This window comes from Nanorana parkeri, unplaced genomic scaffold (genome assembly GCF_000935625.1).
Source record: "Nanorana parkeri isolate BGI_ZX_2015 unplaced genomic scaffold, ASM93562v1 scaffold518, whole genome shotgun sequence".
In the NCBI taxonomy this organism is placed as follows: domain Eukaryota; kingdom Metazoa; phylum Chordata; class Amphibia; order Anura; family Dicroglossidae; genus Nanorana; species Nanorana parkeri.
The window spans coordinates 507,876-533,429 of NW_017306786.1; the positions used below are offsets into that span (position 1 = coordinate 507,876).

Genomic DNA, 25,554 nt, shown 5'->3' on the forward strand with positions numbered 1-25,554 from the left:
GCTGCAGCTGTACTCACAAATGCATTTATGTCCAGTATTGTGAGGTTACAGGGGCAGAGCCTAATCCCATAGGTATGCTGCCATTGGCTGAACCAGGAAAGGAAAATTACCATAAGGCAAGTATACAGTTTTCCGGTTTAAGTAAATTGGTTGCAGTGTATTCATATAAAATAATAGCCTGAAATACTAATATTGCATATCCAGGACCTTTATGGTTGGATAATTCTATTATAAACTAAACTAAAAACATTAATAAGCAATGCGTAAAGACATTAACATGTTGTTTTTTATATATGAAATTTTAGCGATTGGGTTGTACATATACTTTAAAATGTTAGTCCCAGTGATGTATCAGATGAAATAAATGCCTTGATATATCAAATAAAAGCCTTGATTACTAATATATCTGGCATGTATATTTTAAGATATACAGTTATTATCTACTGCTAACAGTATAATATAAAGTCAGATAATTAGCAGTGTTTAAACATAACATGCTCCCGTCTATACTTTTAGACTGCTCTTTGTAGAAATCCCTCTAATTGTGCTTTGTTTGGATGGTATGTGATTAAAGAAAACCCCAGACAGTTAAAGCATCAGCATCAGTGTCAGACAATAAAACAAAGCGTGCTTTGTTTTTCTACACGATTATAATATACAACACTTGTTCTGCTTCATTCAGTTTATTGTGGCTTAAATGACATTGCACAGAAATTGTCTGCAAAACATAATAAGATACAATGTTGCAAGCCACAGTCACAAATCCACATCCCTACACACAAGGTAACCCCCCTCCTCAGTCCAATTAAAATGCATCCTTCTGCCACCAACCAGAAAACAGCTTTCCATCTACCAATCCTAGTCTGGCTAACATCCCAGCTACAGAGGGCTGCATGCCCCCCCTTTACTCCCCACCTCTAGCACTGAGCGTGAGGATTGATCAGCAGGTCCCTGCTGAGCTGCTTGTATGTAACACGGCAGCATCCTCACCATGCTCCCTGCACCTCAACCCTGTCCTCCCTCCCCCAAAGCAACCTTAAACCTTTATCAGTACTGAATTCTGTATTTCTTTGCATAAAAGGAGGGGGGTGATTTTTTTTTTTTTTTTTTTACTGGGGTGTGTTTCTGCTTTTTTGTTTCATTCATTGAATCCAGTTTCCAGAGCCCTTCATCAAGACAGGACATACGAGAAGACAAGGTACAGAAGCCGAGAGGAAAGCAGGTCTTTATTGATGGTGAGGAGTAAGGGGATCTCAATTGGGCGTCACAAGAACGGACAGGTTTATCCAGCAAGAGAGGGGGGGGAGAAGAAGCAAAGACAGCCATCCCCCCCTCCCTCTCCATCTACAGCCCTCCTCCCCCCTTTTCTCTTGAGGATTTTCCTTGCATCTGGATCCCCGTGGAAGGAGAGAGGAGAAGATGACCACGGTTGGGAAAGATGGTGGTGGAACGCCGCACATGCAATATGTTGGGCCATACCGGCTTGAGAAGACACTGGGAAAGGGGCAGACAGGTGGGTACTGCCGGAAACAAAGATGTAGGAGGGAGGATTGGGTGGGAGCTAGCCATAATCCTGTAGGAGGACCTGTCATCTGAAATTGTCTTCTTTGAGATGAGAGATGCTTTAAATAAATTGCCAAAAATCTACAAGCTGGGCTGACAGGACAGCTGGTATTGGCTTATGGGCCTGGTTTCACCAGGGCTGGAATGGGGTGGATACAAGCTTTATTTAATCAAAAGATATATAGTAACTTCTCATAGGTTGTATCATAAGGGACAGCAGTGTTGCCTGGATGTCACGAGAGGACAGAGCAAAGCAAGTCATGAACAAATGACACTCACCGACACAAATCATTTACAAAAAAAAAGGATTTACCGGTTACCAAGCAATATTAGCAAGTTGTAGGAGAATTTGTTGAGGGATACACTAGGAACAGAAGTCAGGAAATATACCTAGAAATGCACTGTCATTGTATCTGCTTAATCTTTGTACAGTTGTATGGTTGTAGCTGCCATATGTTAATGGCCTATACCCAAGAACAGCTGATTGTGAACTTTGCTATTGTGTGAAGATGACACTGCCTTTACAAATGCTGAGGCTCATTCAAAAGGGACTGTAAAGAGCATCCTGAGGTTTATTTAATAAAGAATTGTAAAGAGCAGTGATCGTGTACAAAGTGCTGAAAAGCACCACAATCAATCACATAACAGTTCACTGTAAATAGATCATTGAAAGACGAGTCCTGATTGGTTGTTAGGGGTTATTTCAATGTGCACCTTGCTCATTACTTTATTAGATAAAGCCTAGTTCTCAGATGTTATACTTATATTTTCATAGTTTTTAAAGAAATATTGGTTATATGCCCTAAAGTTTCAGTCGTACATTTCATAGACGGTTTTTTCAAAGAAAATTATTTTGTGGAATAATAACTAATTGTACACTTTGCAAGTCATGCTCACAAAAGGAGGGTAAAGCACAGACAGTTATATTGCCTTTGAGAATTATAAGCTGTGTTGTACAGGACCTTCCCACCATGCATATTGTAAGGTCTATGGTAAAATCAAGGCCCTCGCACCTTATGCCGGTAGTACTTAAGACTTGACGAGGTCACAACTGTCTTTGTTTGCGGCCGGAGTGGTGCTGACCTCATCAGGGACGGTGATGTACTGTAAGTGCACACAGTGTACAGTATTTATTACCTTCCTATGCATACTGCTCCTGTGGAATCATATTTGTAGGCAGCAATAGAGTTTACTTCAAGCTACCTCAGGATGTAGGAGACATCTCTAAAATTGTATCGCCAATTCTGACCAATATTGTATAAAAGTATTTGAGGAATTACTAAAGCAGGGAAAACAGTACTACTTCCCTAGGTCACTCCATTTTCATATCTTCTTTGGTCATCACTGTCCTCTGGTGTGAAACTGGAAGGAGAGCTACATCTTGCTAGTTGGACACCCTAGAGTTGGACACCCAAAGTTCCTGAAACCTCAAGTCTTTTCTATGGCTAATCTCTGTGAAATGATGACATTAAAATGGAGCTCTCACTTATACCTGACAGCTTATTTAATAGGAGCACTGAGCTTCAGTTCGCCACAGCAACCAATTCCATCCTACCTTTCATCAGACTAGAGCAGTCACAACTATCAAACTCAATTTTTTGGCGGGGGCTTTTGTAGATTATTATATTTTGTACATTGCTCTTCCGGTTTAAATAAGGCCTTAATATGTAACTTACTGATAAATTGTTTAATTAGATGCATAGTGGCCAGTGATCTACTTGCTATGCAGTGTCAGGTCAGGCTACGATTGACCTCGCTCAGGTCTAATATGAGGAATGTCTCCATTTTTAATAAAGGCATGAACACTTGATGTATGGGTGACCTTTCACCCACCTCTCACCAGTGTCAGCTATATACACTTCTTAATTGCCCTTTGTGCATGGACAGTCCTATACTAATTGTTATCTCTGTTTTACAAAGTGCAGGTTATGGAGTGTATAATTTAAACCTGTTCCAGTGTATAGCTCAAAGTGAGGGATCTGATTAGAAGATGCTACAGGCAAGTGTGCTCAATGGCTGTAATAATTGTGCAAGAGTCCGGCAGCGAAGGAGTAAATTTTCATTGTGACAGCGCTGATAGCGTGCATGCTTGCGTATTACCATCCGTCATACAGGGGAACAATAGCCCCAGCTCAGATCTTCAAGGGCTTGGTGATGGGGGGGAATTGTGTATGGGCAGGCTTGAAATTTAGAAGGGGATTTTTTTTTTCCATTTATTTTGGAAGGAGAAGCAGGTGTTAGAACCGACCGGTGCGTAATTAGCCATAGGGAATTATTCAGCTGAGACTTTCAGGCAATGTGAAAATTATCCATATGCCCCCCTTCTGTCAGTTCACACACACACAAAGGCAGATGACCCGCTCCCCCACACAAAGACACACACAACACAGGCACATCACAGCAGAGATACACCTCTCACTTGTTCCTCATATACAGACATTATACGGACAACACACACCCCTGACCCCCACTATATACAATGGGGGTAACAGCTGGACACTTTTTTGTCTACTCTTCGACCCACCAAACCTATAAATGTTCTACGTGTCTGTACTTATCTACACCATTAGAGGCCTATGGTTACTGTGTGATTTTTATACTATTGCTTCTTTTTTTTTTTTTTTTATATAGCTCCTACAAATTAGGATGCACTTTACAAAGTACATTGAACTATGCATAACATTCACTACTCCAACAGTTTCAGAATCACAGTGGATTGTGGGAGCACATCGGAGCATCCAAGGGTAATGCAAGCAGACATCAGGGCAATATTCAAAGTGCCCTGGTAGGATTTGAACACAAACCTCAGCAGTGCCAGAATAATTACTGTCTACATTTACTTTAGGCACTGAGTATGTATATTTATTCATTGTTAGGGTACTGTTTTTTTTTTATTATTTATTACAGGTATTTATATAGTGCTGACAATTTATGAATATCGTACATTCACATCAGTCCCTGCCCTCAAGGAGCTTACAATCAAGGGTCCCTATCTCACATACATACGTACTGTACATACTATGGATAATTTAGACAGGAGTCCATTAAACTAGCAGCATGCCTTTGGAGTGTGATAGGGAACCTACATAAGCACAGGGAGAACATGCAAACTCCATGCAGGTAGTCTTCTGGTGGAGATTCAAACCAAGGACCCCATTGCTGCAGGGCCGAAATGCCAATCACCAAGCCGTTGTGCAATTATCACTACTGACTTCTGGGGTTGCACCGATACTGTTTTTTCGGTATTGAGTACCAATATTTTTTTTCCAGTACTCGCCGATACCGAATACCGATACCGGAAGTCCCATTAAGGAAGCCAGGCGTCGTGTAATGGCTCGCCACCTGGCTTCCTGATTAGCTAGGAAGCCGGGGGGGGCGTGTAAAGACTCACCACCCGGCTTCCCGATTAGCAGTGAAGCAGTCTCCACGCTTCCCTTCACTAGGTGAGGAGAAAGCATGGAGCCAGCTTTCTGGCCAATCAGTCTTCTAGTCAATCTTTCTGGCCAATGGCCGGGCAGTCGGCTCCATGATCCCTCGTCATGAAGTGATGAGGAAGCATGAAGCCGACCTCCCAGCCAATCAGAAAGCCGGCCGCCGCATCATTACACTGCGCCCGGCTTCCTGATTGGCCATGCTCTCTCGTCACAAGTGAGGAGGGAGCCGACTTCCCAGCCAAACAGGAAGCCAGGCAGCGTGTAATGACTCGCTGCCCGGCTTACTGATACCGGAAGTATCGGGCTAGGCATCGGAGCATTTGGGTGATTACTCATACTAGCCCAAATACTCTGCATTGGCAAGGAAACCAACACTAGTATCAGTGCATCCCTACTGACTTCTTTTAAAAAGAGAAGATTCTGTATATGTCTTCCTGATCCTTGCATCACTACCCAGAGAGCTAATGAACTGAAGTATGCAGCCAATGAACTTCGGACCTTAGACCGCCGGAGAGGAGGGGGAGTGAGGCTACAGGGACCGGTCAGGGGAGTATAACTTGTTCTATTTTAAACCCTAGACAAAAAGGAACACTTCGCCCTTGCAGTGTGTGGGTAGCCCCACGTCAAGGGTTAAGGATAGTTCTGCCCACAGTTCTTCTTTAAGCGTATGTAAACATTATTATTTTTCATCATGCCTCACTGTATACAGTATTCTTAAAGCTGAGGTTAAGTAAAAAATGTTTTTGTGGATACAGCACCAGTCACATAATTTTCCTCCAATGAAGTGTATCCAATGTCCTGCTGGTTAATGTAAAAATCCTCCCTTCAGTGATGCTTCATCCTCCTCACAGCAGTGAACTTCTGGCACTGCATGGACTAATTGCCTGGTCTGTAACAGTGAACGATTGCCCTCTCCTTCCTTCCCCCTTGCCTATGCACAGAACTCCTAGTATTATTTTTCCAGAATGCAAGGGGTTCTGTAAATGGAGGAAGGGGATCCTGTCATTTATACACCCTTCGCCCATTCACAGAACGCCTTGCATTTTGTGATAATGCTACTAGGGTGTTTTGAAGGGCAGGGCAAGAAGTGCTAATATTTTACTGTTACAGATGAAGGGTTTTTACAGAAACCAGCAACCAGCAGGGCATAGGATATACTTTATTAGAGGTACCTTATGTGACTGGTGCTATATCCCCGAAAATGTAACTCAAATTCAGCTTTAGGCACATAGTTTTTTTTCAGTCTCTACTGGAGATTCTGCCAGTAGTAGCACTTCCTGTTGCTTGCTGACAGTGCTAAACCACTACCTTGTAACTGACAGCAGTGTTGTCAGCCTGCCTTGTGCATCCCTACTGTACCATTGGCAGCTGGACTGCCTATCCGATGAGATCTCCAGGTAAAAAGCCTGCAACAGATTAACAAACATCTATTGGTTTAAACTGTGCACAGTGAGGCATGATAGCAAACATACTGAGAAATAGAGTAATAGTTTACATCCAATTTAAAGGATAATAGAGTTTAATATCTTTTAGGTCCCATACGGAAGAAAAGTAAAATTCCCCCCATTTTCTAGTCAGTCTGTAAAATGTCTTGCTTTGGTTCATCATTCACGCCATCAGCATTTTCAAACAGTATTCTGCTTTTCCAGTGCTGGCAAATTGCTTGGACATGAGAAAATACATTGTTTTCAGTATGGCTTGTTCAAGTGCTGCGATGCGTGGAAGAAAAATCATGCATGCATCATTTTTAGACCAATTTCGCTTCCCATCATAGTCTAAGACAAGACATGCAAAGCTCAGAAACAGTTTCAGCCTGTCAACAATGTTCATAACATGCAAAGCTGTGAAAACATGTCAATGGTCCTTCACGTTCCTACATAAATATGTTGCTGTGAGGCATTTTCAAGCATTGATAATATGAAAGAAGCACTGTGTAGCTAGCAATCAGCAGTGATGGGAAATATTTCCAGGATGTCTACCTACATAGCCAGCGGAGAAGGATACCTTTACTTTGGGACTAGTTGTATCCTCTCAGGGTAGACCACCTATTTGTGTTCCTATTTTCCCTTTAAATTCCATCTCCAGGCTAACAAGAAAGGTACCCTTGCAGTGGGGCTACACCCTACACTGCAAGGGTTAAGTATACTCTTATATGCCCAGGGGACCAGAGTAAAGCAGATTTACTTACCTGATCCCTGCTTCCCTGTCAGTCATCGCTCTTCTTTTCTCCCCTCCATTCCAGCTGGTGGAATGTCCCTCAGCGTCCTCACTTCTAGTGCAGGTCTATGGAACCTGCATTAGATGTGATGATGTCAGCGGTCCTTAGACCACTGGAGCCCAAGGGAGAAGAGGCTGTGGGGAGCAGTCTGCTTCCCCGAGGGAGCTGGCAGAAGCAAGGATCAGGTAAGTAAATCTGCTTTACCCAGAGAGGGGCTATAATGTAATTTATTTCCATTTCTGTCCCATATGCGTAGTTAAAACCAAACTACAAACATAAAACTGTAATATTTGACAGAGTGATGTCATCGTCATGTTGCATGATATAGGTGTCCTTGGATGCTTGGCCTAGGATTAGCCAATTTTCATTGCCCATAATAAGCAAAATGTCATAAGAAATATACACTACAGTAACAAGGTTATTTAACATACACACACAATTCTGTGACTGGTACGAGCCAGAGTCTTGCTAGTCATCACATGTCTTGATGATGTCCTTATCTCCATTGCTGACATTCAGGTGTGCCTCACTACCGTCGGACCAAATTTATTTAGGATTTCGCTGTTTACCTGCACACTGCAGTTCAAATTTAATAAGAAAGATATGTTCCAATAACAATTCTGTGACTAGTGCAAGCCAGAGTCTTGCTAGTCATCACATTTCTTGTTGTCCATATCTCCATACCTCACATTCTGTTGTGCCTCTCTACACAGGGCTGGATTTCCCGCAAGGCCAACCGAGGCCCGGCCTTGGGGCAGCAGGGGTGTGGAATTCCTATCTCCCGACACCCGGGACATGCAGTTTTGTCCGCTGAGTGGGTAGTTGTTTTATACATTTAGCCCTGCTTTGGGCAAGCAGGGCTAAATGTACAGCGGGGAGGCCGCCGCTTGTTTTGTACAAGTGAGCTTGGTGATTTCGTCGAGATCACTTGTATGCAGCCTGCATACAGGGGGGCGCATTGAGGAACCTGGCATTGGGGCAGCAGAGAGAGTAAATCTGGCCCTGTCTCTACACTTAGATCCAAGCTCAATTCTGCAGCCTAAGATGACAACACACTAACAGATCAAGCCAATCATTCCTGCTTTCCAGCAACACACTTACTACACATTCTGAATGATCCAAACATGTGCCACTAAAACAAAATCTTGGTTGTATGGGATAACACAAGATTTCTTAATATGGTAAAAGCATACACAGACATACTGTATGTGATCATTATACAACTGTAATTAGTCAGTTATGCTCTTTAAAATTGGCCATTATAGTGTATGTAGCCAAAACTTTCATTTAAATTCGTTGGTGGAGTAGAGAAGAATTATAATCCCTGTTAAGTTTTTATTACTCTCTGCGTTTTCCTTCTAGGTAGATTTAACCTCTTTGTTTGTAGTGGCAACTTGCTGTGACTTATTTTAGTACTTTCAATATGCCTGCACTCAGGTCTCTATGTTAATGTCATTCAGTGGCAGTCAAATGCATTTGGAGAAGGATCATTGACTCCTACCGTCATTTTGTGGTCTTTGGGAACTATACAGCCTGTGTTTCTATTAGCATTGCCACTGGGGAATTAAAAATGCAATGCTAAGTATAAAATCAAATCCAAATGCAGTTACCACTATTGTACTGCATTTAGATTCCATCCAGCAAACTCTGGTGTGTCCCATATGGCTATGTCAATGACTATTGCTACTGCATGGTGGCTCCCCATTTTTAGTGTAGCTGATTTGTAGAGAATGCCACCGAATCTCACCGGAATGCATCACAGTGTAACTACATATAGCACTGCAGATCAGAGGACCTTGTAAAGTCAACTTTACACCGGTATGAACAGCTTGTGAATCTTTTCATCTTTTTACGGAAAAGGCACCAGTATCCTTTCACCTTATCAGAGCGGGTGTAGTGTTCAGGGTCACATACGTTTCGCCCTGTGTCCTTGTCTGATTTCAGATTGACAACTCCTGGAAACACTCACAGCTGTGTATACATCCGAGACCTGGCCAAATTATCTATACTGGATGCCAGGTTCATATCAAAGTGCACCTGTCCCCTAAAAATGGCTGCCAGTTTGTGGAAGTAACCCATGCCCTTTATACTAGTTCCCTAAGAACAGATTTTATAATAGAGGTGTGAAACACCACTTTATCTTGCTAGCCAACGGAATTTTGTGAAATATTTACCTCTAGATAACGTCTGCCTCCATTTAATGAGAGACAAACATTAAAGGGGAGATTTTATACATTTAAAAGCATTTATAGAAATATACTTTTATTTATGTACAGTTGCAATATTCCTTAACTCTGTGCTACATGGGCAGGTAACTGTTGTTTCTTTTCTGTTAACATCTATCCGTCCTTTAAGGCAAGAAAAAAGATTCTTGATGTTGTCATCTAATCACTTTCCAATGACATGGATGCATTTAGCTCTAAGCAAGATAATACATTTTGCATCAACATACCTTTGATCCAGTGGGCCATTATACTAGTGACAATATCACAGGTGTAGCATGATGAATTTATGTAGCTCAGGTGATTTTGGCTATATACTGCTTACTTCCTGGCTATATGCAGCCCAATCCCTGACTATATGCTGCTTACTCCCTGACTATATCCTGCATACTACCTGATTATATGATGTCCTCTCCCTGACTATGTGCTTCTCAGTCCCTAACTATACGATGCCCACTCCCTGGCTATATGCTGCTCACACCCTGACCATATGCTGCCCAATCCCTAATTATATGATGTCATCTCCCTTTCTATGTGCTTCTCAGGCCCTGACTATGCTGCCCATGGTCCTAATATATGCAGCATTTTTCTTGACCATATGCTACCATCTTTCTAACTATATGCTGCCCATTCCTTGACTATATGCTGCTCTCTCTCTGACTGTACTGTATGCTGCCCTCTCCCTGACTATATGTTCATCACTGCCCAACTATAAGCTGCCCTCTTCCTGACTAACTGCTGATTACTCCCTGCCTATATGTTGATTACTTCCTGACAATATGCTGCCCTCTCCCAGACTATATGCTGATCTCTCCCTGATTATTTGCTGCCCGCTCCCCGAGCATAGACTGCCTTCTCCCTGACTATAAGCTGATCACTCCCTGACAATCTGTTGTCCTCTCCCTGCCTATATGCTTCTCGCGACCTGGCTATATTCTACCTCTGCTTGACTATATGCTGCCCTCTCCAGGACTATATGCTCATCACTCCCTGACTATATGATGCCCACTCTCTGATTATATGATGCCCACTCCCTGACTAAATGCTGTCTTCTTCATGACTATACACTGCTCACTCCCTGACTTTATGCTGCTCACGTCCTGACTATATGCTGCCCTCTTCAGGACTATATGCTGCCCTCTCGCTGACTATAGTGCTTACTTCTTAATTATATATTAATCACTATCTGCCTATATGCTGTGACTGTCCACTCTCTAATTACATGATGCTCACTCCTCTATTACTGTATATGCTGCTCACCCCCTGACTATATTCTGGGCACACCCCGACCATAAGTGCTTCCTAATTCTATATGGCCCACTTCTGGCTGCATACTCTGACTATGTGCTACTCACTATCTGCCTGTTGCTGTCCCTTCATTGCAAAGACATACACATGGTGATAATGTTGTTACCTGAAGCAGAGTTAATACTCAAATCTCAGTCAGGGAAGAGTTGCTGAAAATATTGCTGCTGAAAATATTGCTGCCTTCTCCCTTGTCCTGCTGCAAAGTGAATCTGTTCATTAGAATCGAATAATGTTTTCTGATAATGTACTGACTCTGATAGAATGTATGGGTACACCTGAGCCACCTTACCTGATCTCTGTGACATCATACTCTATATATGATTCCTTTGGAGTCCGGGTAAGACTGTATTTACTATAATGACATGTGGACAAGCATCTACGGCACTAAGTTAGGAGGGAGGGCATCACAAAGCATCAGTGCAGCAGATGTCAAGAAACGTCAGAAGGCTCTTTGCAGTTCAAGAAACATAAAGCCATCCCTTGTGTATTGGTCTTTATAGTTAAAAATGTAGAATATAAAGCAGACAGCATGTTGCCTCCAATAGTGCCTTAAAGCAGCAATTTCTACTAAAATGATTACGATACTTGGGACGGAGCTTGTACAAAGCGGTGTCATGATTCATGCGTGCCTAGGCTGATGTTAATGGACTCCAAACTCAGCTTTTAGTTTCGGATGGAGTCCTTCTTTGATCTTAATTAAATTATATTTAGGGGCTGATTTATAATAAAGAGCAAATATCACTTTCTCCATTATACTCTACACTGTTACCCTGCTTTGCTCTGCAGAATGCAGCCCCTTCATAAAATGTAGGCCATAGTATTGAACCTACAGAACTTTACGGAGTTCATGACTTTGAAAGGGTTTTTTAATTCATGGCTGATTCAATTTATTTGCTTTGCAAATTGCAGCCCCTTCATAAAATGCAAAATTCAATACTTCAATATAGTTCTCTCTGCTTAGCAAACTCTGTAGTTGGGACGAATCTGGTCACATGACTTTGACAGGTCACACGACGGGGCACTTCTCCTGGTCACATGACTTTGACAGGTTACACGACAAGGCACTTCTCCCATTTTTCTTTTTACTCACAGCTCATTCATTTTATTTGCTCTGCAGATTGCAGCACCTTTACAGAATGTGGCTTGTGGTATTGAACCTAAGGAACTTCGTAGAGTTCTCTCTGCTTAACGAACTTTGTGGTTGGAGGAGATACGGTCATGTGAGTTTGACAGGTCACATGACAGGGCTCTTCTCCCATTTTCTTTCACTCACAGTCCATTAATTTTATTAGCACTCTGCCAGTTCTGGAGTCCTAAACACAGTGGAGGGCTAAGCATATTTATGAAGCACATTGCTTCATTAAAAAAGTGCACTGTATGGCCATAGTAGGAGGTCACAAACCTGGCTCTGCTATCTGACAGGACTGTGTTAATCTTAGGACTGGCTCGACACAATTACAAATCTTTTGGCAGGTCAGACAACTCTTGTATATAAATTTCAGTTGTGTATTTTCGGCTGAAGTCCAGCTCTACAAATCGCCCACATATTTCAACCCTTATACAGAAGCTCCAGAAAATAAAAAGAGGAACTACTACTTTTTTTGTAATAAGGTAGGAAACATGGACACATCAAATGTGGGAGCGCAGTGCATTTATTGGTACCTAATTGACATGTTCCATTCTGGTGTGCATACATAGGGGAAAGCTGCTCTCTGCTGTTACGGGTGACTTGACAAATGCTTTGTGCAGACGTTTATGGGACCGCTTGCCAAGCCTGATAGGCACATACTGCCAAATGCTGAAAGATCAGCTTCAAAGTTCTGCCTGTGATCACATTTCAACCATCATCTTAATTAAATTAGATTTTTTCATTTTTATACTGAAACAGTGTTTTTTCAAGAGTAATTTATGCTTTTCGGCGATTTTTATGCCACAAATGTTTAGATTTTTTTTATTGTGTTTTTATTGTGATTTTTAATTAAGAACTTTTTAGTAAAGCTACAACCCTTTTGTTTTTTTTTGCCAAGAATATGTGCAACATTGTAAATATTTGACACTGTGTGTGGCCACATCTCCTATTAAGCATGTCCCAACTAAGTAGGTCTACACCAGGAGAAAAAACTTTAGCGCCCACAAGTTACTAGAAGGTTCCTTCAATCTGTTTTATGTCATTTTATGCAATAGAAGGGGTGAGAGATGAGGCATTGCTTGTAGGGACGATACATCCTACACTGTGTATTAGCTGCTCACCTATTAATAGGAAAGTATGTTAAATCAGCCAAAAATTACAAGAGAAAGTGAACAGCCCAGTAAAAGATAAAATAACAAAGCCAACTTTTGGTGCAATATTCAGCTTCAGTCTGCTGTTTCTCCCCGCCCCCCCCCCCCCCCCCCCCCCCCTCAATGTCTTATTTATGAACATTCATCCAAGTGCCCTTCTGGATTGGCTACTAGATGTCCTTAGTCTGATGGCCATCATCATCTGAGCTTAGGTCATCCAGTAAGGGCTCAAGCCTGTTAAGGAGAAGCAGCACGGTGATGAACTCATGTCTCTGTCTCTCTCCGCTCTCTCCTCCCAGCTTGCTTCTTATGAGTCCATGATTGGCTGTTAGTGCTGCTTCTTCCTTTCACACTTCAGCCCTGCTGTACATGGACTGCAAGACACTGACACTTGGATAACTTCAGGTCCTTACACTGCTTGCTTACAACACAGTCAGGCTGGGGACCTGAGGTTTCTTTACTGCAGTTAAGAACTAAAGGTAGGTCACCTCCTTGCTCCTAGACTGAGATTGGTCAGTGAGGAACAGCAGCAGGTTGATGAGTTCATCCCTCTTCTCTCTTTTCCTATCAGCATGTTTCTTGTCAGTATATTTGCATGCAGTTTACCAGATTAGATCACAGAGCTGCCCCTCTCCCTCCCAGACTGAATTCTGCTGTACAGTGGTTGGTATCTAGACAAATTAGGGTGCATATACATTTTACTGAATGCACAGCTGTATGAATTGGTTTTGTTTTATATGCCTTCAGTTCAGATTTAACCCCTTCATGACTGAGGCCCTTTTTTCATTTTTTGCACCCATGTTATATTCCACATTTTAGGCCTGAAAATGACGTAAAACCCCCCAACATTATATATTTTCTGAATGCCAAAACCATATAAAACTTTTTGTTTCATGTTTATGTACATCAACAGACCCCTGATATTTCCCTTTTGAAATAAAAAAAAAAGAAATTAAGGGCACAGAGTCCTCAATCTCTTTTTCTGCAGCCTCTGTTATAAATGAACAAGAAGCCTCTGTACTGAGTGTTCCTGTCCATTCATAATTTGTGGATATAGTATGAGATACTATGTCCACAATTATGATTGAACAGGAAGTGATGTGGAGCACTTCCTATTCATTCATAATTGGGGACACAGTAAACATACTATGTCCTCAATTATGTACAAGCAATCAGCGATCAGCTGATCGTTGAGTGCTTGTTACTGCTCTCCATCCTGACTCCTTCGGCTGTCACAAGAGGCTGAGCGGGCAAGGAAAGCTTGGTCTCCTGTGACACTGCTGACAGCTGACTCCTCCACCGCACCGCCAGATCGGCCTCCTGTGACAGCTGTTTCCTCCCCGCACCGCTCTCCATCCTAATGTGTCTGTCACAGGAGTGGGGAGGTGCAGGAGGAAATCTCAGCCTCCTGTGACACAGGCCGCTCAGAGCGCTCTCCACCCCGCCCGGCCTCCTGACAGTTTCTCTTCTTCCTGCTGCACATTGCTTTGTGTCAGAGGGGAGAAGCAACCATGGATGCACCGCAATTTCGGCCGAAAAATGCATTCAGTATTTTGCCCAAAGTACCATTTTCAGCCGATATGTTTCGGTGGCCGGAATTTCAGTGCACCCCTACTTAGAACCTCTACCAACTTTTTATTGCTGTCCATGTCCTCCTTTGAGACATTTAGTCTCACATTGTGGCCCTGTGACCACTGTTACTAAGACAGACTGAATGGAGATGAAGTGGGCAAAGGGGAAGTATGTGTTGCTGAGAAGGAGATAATTTAGGTGAATCTGAGTCTACTGTAATTTTGAAAATTGAATTCTACTGCAAGGGAGCACTGGTACAAGGACTAATACTATTACTACTACACAAAGTAGATGGAAAATGTATATAAAGGTAATTTGTTTTATATTTGGATGTTGTACGGAAGGGTTAGGCCCTCTGCAAAGTTTTTTTATTGCTGTCTGCATCCACACCGGGGAGATTCACCCCAGTATTTGTCCTGGTAAACATTGTCGCAGAAACAATAAGTGAGGGGAAAACCACTGTTTTAGAGTTGTCATTAGAGCAAAAGATGAGGGACATTCCTCCAGTAGGGACACCTGTGACGGCTACCTAGGATGTAAATTCTGTTCAGTTTTGGGAGATTTCCTCTCATTTCCTGTTGTATCTCTAGAACAAGAGGTGGAGGGAAATCACCCCAGCTCAAAACAATACTTAAAGGAGAACTAAGAGGTGAGTGAAAATCACTCAGCCTCATAGTTCGAGCCGACATGTGACAATGAAACTGCCACACGTCGGTTAAAAAGATCGGTAAGTGAGTGAACACATACCATCGCTCGCTCACTTCTCAATCATATCCCTGCAGAGAGCCGTGACTGTCACTCACGGCTCCCTGCAGGGATTCCCCCACCCCTGTCCGATCCTCCAGCGCTGACTGGCAAAACGGACGGGGGAGGGGTACAGCTGGCTCTGCAACTAGATAGGCAGAGCCAGCTGTCAATTACACAGCTGGGTGGATCGAATGTTCAGGTGAGTATAACCTTATTTTTTTTGTTTAGAACCTAGACACAAATGAGCAGTTAACCCCAGCCCCACTGCAAGGATTAATAAACATTTGCCCCGGAGTTCTTCTTTTACAGAATGCTATATCTGAGACTAAAATAAAAAAAAATGTTTTTTTTTACATAGAATGTAACTTTTATTTAACAAGAATAAATAGGGGAAAGAATAAGAAGAGAGTTCTAATAAAAATATTAGTTTTTGTTATTAGATGAAAGGCTAAGCATTCATGTTTGCAGAAAGAAAGTCATTACCACTGTCCACATTCTTGCCTGGATTTCCTTCTTTTCATTATGTGTATTTAAGAGATTTTTTTGGATGAAATAGATATAGGAAGAGTCCAGATAAAACAGCCTCTTCATTAGATGTGCGAGCACCAGATCAGCCAGGTTGCGCACTGCTTGTACAGTGGAGATATAATGGAAAGAGAGACAGTTTACATCCGTTAGCCACATAATGAGCAGTTATGTCTAGACACACACCGTACCAATGTTATAAATGGCCATCATTATTGTATCTGCAAAGATGTCAGGAAACAGCTACATTCTAGGAAATACAGTATTTAAATATACCCGTGATGTGATAACTATGCAGGGTCCTATTAGTGATCTCTCCTTCTGGAATTGCGAGTTTTCTGGTTGTCATAAGTGTCCCCATGCTTCAGTTGATTTAAATTAGTAGCCCAGAACAAGTATGAGGATCAGGAGTTCTGCTTTCATTGGCAGGTCGGTACAGCCAGAGACAGCCAAGTAAATGTCAGCAAGCCCCGACATTTTTCTCAAGGTTTGTTTTCTGGATGATAAAAACAATATGGTGGCCAATGAGAGCGTTATTTTGAGGTGATACTACTTTGAGGTGCTCCATTGGACGTTAGATGTGTAGTGAAGTGTTTCTCAACTTTTGTGCAGTCATGGTACCCTTGAAAAATATACAAAATCTTGAGGCATCCCAGTTCAATATGTAATAAATATAAATGTTACTTCATCAGTGCAGTCATGCAGCACTCACTGTGGCATTTATTTATTACAGGTATTTATATAGCGCCGACAATTTATGCAGTGTTTTACATAGTGACACGTTCACATCAGTCTCTGCCCTCAAGGAGCTTATATTATAAGGTCCCCATCTCACATGCATACATATGAGGGCCAATTTAGACAGGAGCCAATTAAAATTCCAGCATGTCTTTGGAGTGTGGGAGGAAACTGGAGTACCCGGAGGGAACCCACTCAAGCACAGGGATAACATGCAAACTCCTTTGCAGATAGTGACCTGCCCTGGCATGCCCTTAAACGCCTAAATTCTTGTCATACACCAATCACTGCACCAGCAGAAGTCTTCCACAACCTGCACCTCCAGATTTCCAGCCATACACGGCTCTGTGTGCCAGAAGATACTTCTCAGGACCTGCACCTCCAGACTTACAGGCAAAACTTTCATATAGCCCCTTTAATGCTTTGCACCCTCTTACTCTCCTCAGTCATCCCAGTCTCAGCTGGTGTCCACAACTGGCTACCTTCCCCTTGGACCGTAAATACATTCCATGCGCTGTAATGCTCCTCTACCTGTAACTATCTTTCTGCCCAACTTCCACCCTTTTCCAGCACTTACCCACTCTGTGCCCCATGGGACTAGTTTATTAAGCTTGTGCAGCTAGAGCGATCTGCACGCCAGCTGGTTGTGTCTTACCAACTGATGACATCTTTGGTTGTTAGGCCGATCATGACCGACCCGCACACCTTCTTTGGTTGTTATGGTGCACGTTGTTATCTTGATGCTTTAAGAGATAAAAAAAAAGATCCTGCGACCGGTTTGTTGACAGTTTTTTTCAATTTTAATTGATTTGATGGCACCCCGGCAGAGAAAGGCTGGCGTTTAAAGCAGAACTACACCCTCCTATCCCTTACAGCCAAGGAAGGTGCCATCTTAATCTCTATTTGGATTGCAGTAGATGGTGCTGCACATGTGATCAGTGCCAACAGTTTGCACAGCGCTTTACAAAATGGTAGAAGACAGTACAGATACAATACAATTTCAATACAGGAGGGTTAGGAGCGTAAGTGGCTTCTCACATACCATGCAGCACCCTGTCCTGCTTCATTTATATTGGAGCAGATGTAGGTCATTTCATACACATGCGTCCTTCTGCTCCATCTGGCAATTAAGATAAAGGTCTAATCTAAACCCAAATATAAAAATGTAATCTATTGCAGTTTACCAGTCCCAAGATGTGGTGGCTGCATTCGTTTTTTTTCAGCCTTTCTTTTCACCTGATGACACTAGTGACACACTTCCTGCCCTAGGGTAACAATGTTTTGTGATGTATCTAAGGAGGCATTGTCATTCTAGCGCAGGACTAGAAAACATCTCCCTCTCTCCACATGACATCAGTGCAGCATGGGCAGGACAGGAAGTTAACGGCTGACAAGATTTTCGGCAGGATTGACAAGGATTTTTTTTTGCAATTATGGAACAGATAGAACAAAATGCTTGCAATGCAGAGGTCAGACACGCCACCTGAAAATCAGACACTGAGCTCCAATCAGCTCTCCAAAGCATGAGCTTTGCTGATGGCAGAGCTGTAATTTGACTCAGCAGACGGCGTTTTGGCATTCTGCATTCTCCACAGAGAACAAGAGTCCTTCTCTACAGCATGCTGACAGGGGACAGGCTTTTCTATGCAGGCTGTGGCTGCTTTCTAAATAAAACAATAAGGGCTCTTTCTCACCAGTTGCAGCGACTGATGTTTTTCCGCACTGGATCAACACCGGTCACCATAAGGGCACACAGAAAGCAATCATTTTCTTTGTGCTCCATTCACACCACAATGCTGGTGTGATATGCTGTGCAGCATGTCTGCATTTTTCCGCAGCACAATGGTGTGTAGAGACCTGAATAGAGTGTACACTTTGTATACTGCCAATAAAGTTAAAAAAAGACAAAAATGTAAACAGTGCCTTGCATTGTAACAATGCAAATCCGCTGCACACCGCTGCCACCCATCATGCACCAGCTGCATGCTAAAAGGACAATTTTAGCATGCGGCTGGTATGAACCCATCCTAAGACTTTGCACACCTTTTGTTTTGATGCACTTGGAATGTATTTAGCTGGATTAGGCTGATAGCTCACTTGGGCTTTAAATTTATGGGTAGTAAATGTACTAATTCCATGACTCCACTATTGGAACTGTTGGTAGTTACTTTATGTCTACCAATAGACACACATGGGCCACCTGAGCCAACAGCTTCAGGCTGCCTCATTATAGGGACCGCCCTGGATACATGGAAGTATTACCTTTGGATCAGGAGAGATGCTTGTCCCTGGACACAATCTATCTGCATCCTGGCACAAGCATCTCTCCTCATTCGCAGGTAATGGTACCATGTAAGGTTACATGTGGATAGCCACGGACAGATGTGGCCACTGTCCCCCTGCCATTATCTTGATTGGGCACAGCAGCTAAATCTGTATGGGCCCACCTGATATTCCTGCCTCAAGAACCTGCAGATTCTTGCAGCAGGAATCCCCAGACACACTTGTGCATGAGGCCTTACTCCCTATATATGAGTAGACTATCTCATAACTGCACCACATAGGTTTGTGTCATGTGACAGTCTCACCCTGTATATGGTATGTTTAGGCCTGGTTATAAAATGTGTCTTCACTTATAATACAATGGGAGCAAAAGGACCGAGACACAAACAGGATGTCACCAAACAAGCCAGTGCCCTTTTCAAGACCCGGAGTGCCCTATAAACTTCAAACCACTCAACTGTACATGCTTGTCTGAGGAACTGAATGGTTTCCAGCTCCAGCACAGAGGCCTGACTGCTGCTTGTACACACCACAATAGCTGCCATTGTTTCTGCTGAAGGATTTGTATTCTTCAGAAAACACCCTCCCAGTTTCCAGTGAGCTCCACAACCCCCTAAAATGACGCATGCTTGTGTAGATCCCTCCCAGAGCGACTCAGGAGTGCAGGAGGGATTTGCAAACGTCTTTGGATTATTTTGGGATTTCTGCTACTGGCATCTGCAGGATAAAGTGCAGGCAGACAGAGAGACCGGAGAGAGAGATAGTGTAGAGTTGCCAATGACAGCCAAGTGCAGACATGCAGTCATATATACTAAATACTGATTGATTGCTGGAAGCTACAACTCTTTTCATACATCAGCCACAGGGTTTGTTCATAATATATTATGTGACTTTCACACTTTTCTGTAAACGTGACACTTTTCTCACATTGCTTGCCCTTCCAGATATTGTAGTTTTTGTATTAAATAGAGTTTTATCAATTAGCCACTAGAGGGTGACCTGTTTGGTCCTGCAGTCACTCAGCCTCCCTGCTTAAGCTAATGAGCATTAGAGAGCCTACCTACTGTTAAACTCTCTTTCATGAGTACATGGGATGTCAGATATTTTATCCAGAGATAATTTAATCCTATAAAGATCCTTTTTTTCATACCCGATAGACACCTGCGGCTGACTTTTACCGCCATCTGAAAAGCGTTCTGTGTTGGATTGTTTTTCAGAGCATGGTTTAGTAGCAGTTCGCAGATACTGCCACTGAATGCCTGTTTGTTTCTATCCCAGGGGGATTTTTCAGTACAATACTGTGCCCCAAGCATATGCCAAGCGGTTGGCCCCCAGTTGCAGCACAGTCCCACTGACTACAAGGGTCGTATTTGGCAAGCGGCACTGCCAGTCAAACGCAACATACTGTATACAATTTGCAGCTGCCATGAAGCAAAGCAACACAGCCATGGCATGTGTACAAATCTTAACAGCAGCCATGTTTGATTTTATTTGGGCAGTTGGTAAAAATGTGAGTCAACTGCCCGTTTTAGTGTCCCTTTGCCTCTCATGCAAATAAGGCATAACTTTTTAATCTTTAGGCAATAATCAGTACATTACTGGCTAATGCAATCCAGGACACTGAGCAATTCAAAATGCTCACTTTTGGTCGAAAACTAAAAATAAATATGTATTTCTATATTGAATTTCCATAAGTTGTATCCCACTCCTAATAACCGTATCCATCTTGAAGTGTGTAAACGTAATTATTGAAGATGACCATAGGATGTACTTCCTCAATGCACTGACACAATCTCACTCAGCCCTGTGAATTTGTACTTCCCCGTGTCACCACTTTCAACAGAGTGTGCCTTCTGCACTATAACTCAACATCTGAACAATGTAACATTATCATTGCTTGCTGGAAGCAGTGCATTATGGGATATGTAGTCTTGAGAAATCAAGATTACATCACATAAAGCAGCAGGCAAAGAGACGCAAAGCACACTGGGAATCCAGGGCGTTGTTGAAAGTGATGGGCAGATGGAAGGTAGTGCTCACTACATAAAAGGGATTCTTTTCAAGTAAGCTTTGTTTTATTGATTGTATTATCAAAAACATGTCTAGTATGTATTCCTATTACAATGCTGGTGTTATAACAGGACAGTATATTCTGTGACTTTAGAACTCCTTTTATTGCAAGTAGTTTCAGCCTGCTTCTCTGATTCATTCTAAGAGGGACTGCAACCTCTTGTGACATGACCCCATGATGTACAACCTCTTCTCCAGACTGAAATGCGTTCCACCAATGGATTAAGAGAGAAGAGGATGTGTATAAATCAGGGAACATAATAGCCTACATTTCACTCTGATTCAGGACTGTTTGGAAGGGGGAATCCCAGTAGCTGTACGGCAAGAGGGAAGATGAATTTCAAGGTGAATTTTTTTAAAGCAGAACTCTGAGCCCCATTTTTATTAACCCTTTGCATAGGGGCTACACCTGTACTGCAAGAGTTAATAGTTCGCTTGTGTCTAGGGACTAAAATAAAACTTTATACTCACGTGAACCTGGGAGCCAGCCGGCTGTCACAGCGCTCACCCCAGCCCTCAGTAATGGTATGTCCCTTGGCATCCTCACGTCCAATACAAACTGTATTGGATGTGATGATTTAAGAATCCATAGACTGCTGAAGCAAACGGGGAGCACAGCTGGAAAAAGCGGTCTAAGAGCCTCCTCCCAGCTCTGAAGTCTAGGTGGGTACAACTTTTTTATTTAAGTTCCTAGACACAAACAAACACTTAACCTCCATCGCAAGGGTTAATAAAAATGTTGCCTGGAGTTCTTCTTTAAAGTAGGCTGTATCCACTAAATATCTTTAAATGTACAGTGTGCATGTACCTTTAGTGTAATTCCAGGGCATACTGCTCTATATGCCGTGATGGATTTCCCTTGTGCTCACAGCATGGAACAATGGGGAGTTCATAGAAAAGCTCCGAGGTGCTCAGAATCCAGAGGCAGTTTGCTGTGATACCCGGCACACAATTGTCCAATTCTTGTGTGATGTACTCAAAACTGTCAGTAATGCGCACAAAAGCCCTATTCGTGTAATTTGTATGAACACAACCTGCAGATTACTAAGAGTACAGAATCTGAGGTCCCTCTTAAAGGGATAATACAAGACTAGGCTTAGAAGTGCCTGATTTTGGTGTAATTACTGTATAATACTGAGGGCAGACTCAGCATGTCCAGCATGAGATGACCTTCTGACTTCAGATTATCAGATAATCGCCAGAGATGGCGTGATTGCATTGCTCACTGTCAAGCAGGATCCCTTAAGGTATATTGGAGGAACCTCCAGGCCAGAATAAGACATGCAGCACGCTGTTCGAATTGCATTCTCCTAGAAAATGAGGCTAAGTGTTTGTGCCATCAAACCAGCCTGCCTCTGCTTCGTTTCAGACCGGCAGCATTTAGGAGCCGCGGTGCTTCAAAATCTCTCGCCCACTTAGCTGCTTTTTCAGCGTCTCTCTTACTGTAAGAGGCTGTATGATGTCATAGCAGCTGATTACAACCAATGAAATCTCCCCTTTCCACAGCTTTCCATCAAGTTGCTGAGCTGGCAGCCTAGCCGGGGAAGAATTCACTATGGAGGCGTAAATCATTGCTCACTAACTCCGAGACCTCACATCGAAGCATCTAAGGCAGCTCTGGATTTCTGGGTTTCCTTCAGAAACTTCCTAAAAACTGGATAGTCTGTTAATAGGCAGACGTCAATGTTTAATAAGTAGAAAATAATGTAATAGAAAAAATCTCTCCATTTTGTTCCATCTGTCTATCTTTCTATCACTCCTTCATGCAGATATTTTAAAAGGGAAGTATAGTATATTTTTGTGAGTTATTAATGAGTCCATTATCTTAAAGGTTCATTAAACCTTCACTTTTTGCATATATCTACTGCTAGCAAGCAGTAGATATATGCAAAAAAAATTATAATTCTCGGGTGGCCGCAAAGGATCATGGGACAGACGCATGCACAGTTCTGATCTTCGGCCGGGAGAAGAGGAGACACACAGGGTAAGTCAATGCAGCAGCGTGCACCCGCACAGACTCTGTGGGACAGGAAGAAACAGGAGTCAGTGCGTGATCATAGAACAACACCAGCGGTGGAGGGACTCCTGAAAACTACTGGAAAGAAGAAGATGATCGGATCAAGAGGCAAGAGGTAAAACAAATTTGACTTTAACCACCTCCCATCCGCCGAACATTTAGAAACGGCCGGACGGGAGTCCTCTGGGTGCGGGTGGGCGTCTTTAGACGCCCTGCGTGTCCGCGTCCAATCGGGAAACCGCCAGAATTTTAAACAGCCAGCGATGACCGTTTACAAACCAGCGGTCCAGCGTCTGTAAAGACGCCCTTTAGCTTTTATGATGCAAGTGTTTGTGGGACCCCCTCCTTACCTCTTCTCGTGGTCGCTATGCCTGCCGCCGCCATCCCCGCAATCCCGGCAGTGTGGCTCTGTGCACGGAGAATGGAGGGAGATCAGTACACAATCTCCATTAGCTCTCCTACCCGGTCTCTGAATGCAGGAAGTGATGTTTAATACATCACTTCCGCATCCCTCTGTCACTCTCTGGTACAGAAACCGGAGAGAAGCTGATGAAGCAGATCTGTGCTTCATCAGCTTCTTTGGGGGTCCTTAGGTGACATTAGGGGTCTTAGAGACTCCTGATATTTCCATGAAGGGGACCTGTCACTGTCATTTGATATCACATAGAGGGGATTCTTATCCCCTATGTGATAACAATAAAGTTAAGTGTAAAAAAAAATTGCTCACAAAATACATAAAATTTACACACACAAAAAAAAACCCCACAAACATTTTTGAAAGTCCCCCCACATAGATGCGCAAAAATGCTTTAGGTGCGCCTGCATGCAAAAACTACGATTGCGCCAAATACGCCGCCCATGTTACATATCGCTGTGAACGTCGCAGTGAGATCAATAATTCTAGGGCCATCAATCACTGATAACACTAAACTGATGAACGGTAAAATCTTTTAAACCGTCGCCTATGGCCAATTTTGGCATGGTAGTTTTTTGCGATTTCACAGAGCAATTTTAAGGCTTTACATGTTTGGTGTCTATTTACCTGACATGACCCCGTCTTTTATATTTTACCAAAAAATTGGGTAATAATAAATGTTACCTAACATAATAAAGGGAAAACAGTTTTGTTTTTTTATTAAATATTCTGTTAAAAATAAAAACCCCAGTGGTGATTAAATGCCACCAAAAGAAAGCTCTATCTGTCCCCAAAAAATGGTATAAAATACATTTCAGTACAGCGCTGCATGACGGAATAAATGTCAGTCAAAGTACCGCAGCGCTGAATACTGAAAAATGGCCTGGCCAGGAAGGGGGTGTAAACAAGTGGTTAATGTCACTTGAAAGGCATAAGGTTTTTGAGCTATTTCAAATGCTGATGAAATCACTTACAATGGATGCTGCTTTTTGATGTTTAAAAGTTTTAGCTTCTTGCAGAATCAGGTGATCCCCTGAGCACTGGCCCTGATATTTTGTTTTAGGCTGGCTCCTTTCCCTTACAGGATGCTATCGAGCCCCCTTGTGTGTGCTGGTAAGCTGTGTGTGTCTTCACCAATGCACAGGCACAGCAAGGCAAGTTACTCCTCTGCTCCCTGCACCCCCCTGCTCCTTCTTCCTCCATTATCCAAGCCAGTAGATGGACAGCTGCTGGAGACTGCTTTGCTCCTTGTGATCTTGTATTGGATAGGAAGTTCAGGGAAGCTGAGCCTAGAGAGTTGGAGCCAGCTGCTTGGAAACATGATGACTGTAGGTGTTTAGGCAAAATTGTAAAGAAATACTTTGCTGGGAAATGTTTATTTTTATGCTTTGGAGTCATTATTGAAAAACAATTTGAGAGTGTATTACTACTTTGAGGGCCCATTCACACCAGATGCATTAGGGTTGCACTAGCAGCCTTGCTCTGTGAAGTCCCAATGAAAATGCAGTCAGTTCACACCATAGTGTTCCAGTGGTGTGTGCTGAAAAAAAAAGTATTGCATTTAGTGTTGCAACACAAACCACCGCATCATAATTCCGCTGCCGCTGCCTGAATGAGATGTCATTGTGACATTTCAATAAAATGATAACAATAAAAAAGTAAGTGGTTTGATGCTCCGGAATCAGTGCTCTGGCATTGTTCCAGCACACAACATCGGCCGTGTGTTCAGCGGAGCTGGCTGGTGTGAACTAGCCCTAAGGCTAAACATGGGGTAGATATTTAATAAAAATATTTAATAAAAAAATAATAGTGTTATATATATTTTATTATTCATGTAATATATTTTAAATACAACTTACAAAATTCCTGAATTTGATTTGATTTAAGCCTTTTGTACGGTACTCCTCTGTACAGCAGCACTCAAGACTGAGAATTGAAGGAGCAGTACATGGGGCAAATCAGGTATCCTACATGTGCATGATAAGATGCATTCTAGTAAAAGGAGAGAGTAGAGAGATGAACTCATCGGTCTGTTGCTGTTCCTTTACTGTGCAATTACAGTCTGGGGCAGGGAGGTGACCTGACTGTGTTACTTTACATAAGTAAGGTCAGCAGGATGGAAGTGCTGCAAGGCTGGACTGTGTAAATTTGAGGACTTGGTG

The 25,554-nt window shown here is 42.7% G+C and overlaps 1 protein-coding gene across 1 annotated transcript in view; it reads left to right on the forward strand.

Moving 5' to 3' along the window:
* The first annotated feature begins 913 nt into the window (after positions 1–913).
* BRSK2 (BR serine/threonine kinase 2) overlaps positions 914–25,554 on the forward strand; it is a 142,251-nt gene continuing 117,610 nt past the window's right edge. The window contains exon 1 of the mRNA XM_018561356.1: positions 914–1,513. Coding sequence (XP_018416858.1) covers positions 1,420–1,513 — 94 coding nt within the window. The 5' untranslated portion in view covers positions 914–1,419. The remainder of the gene's footprint in view (positions 1,514–25,554) is intronic.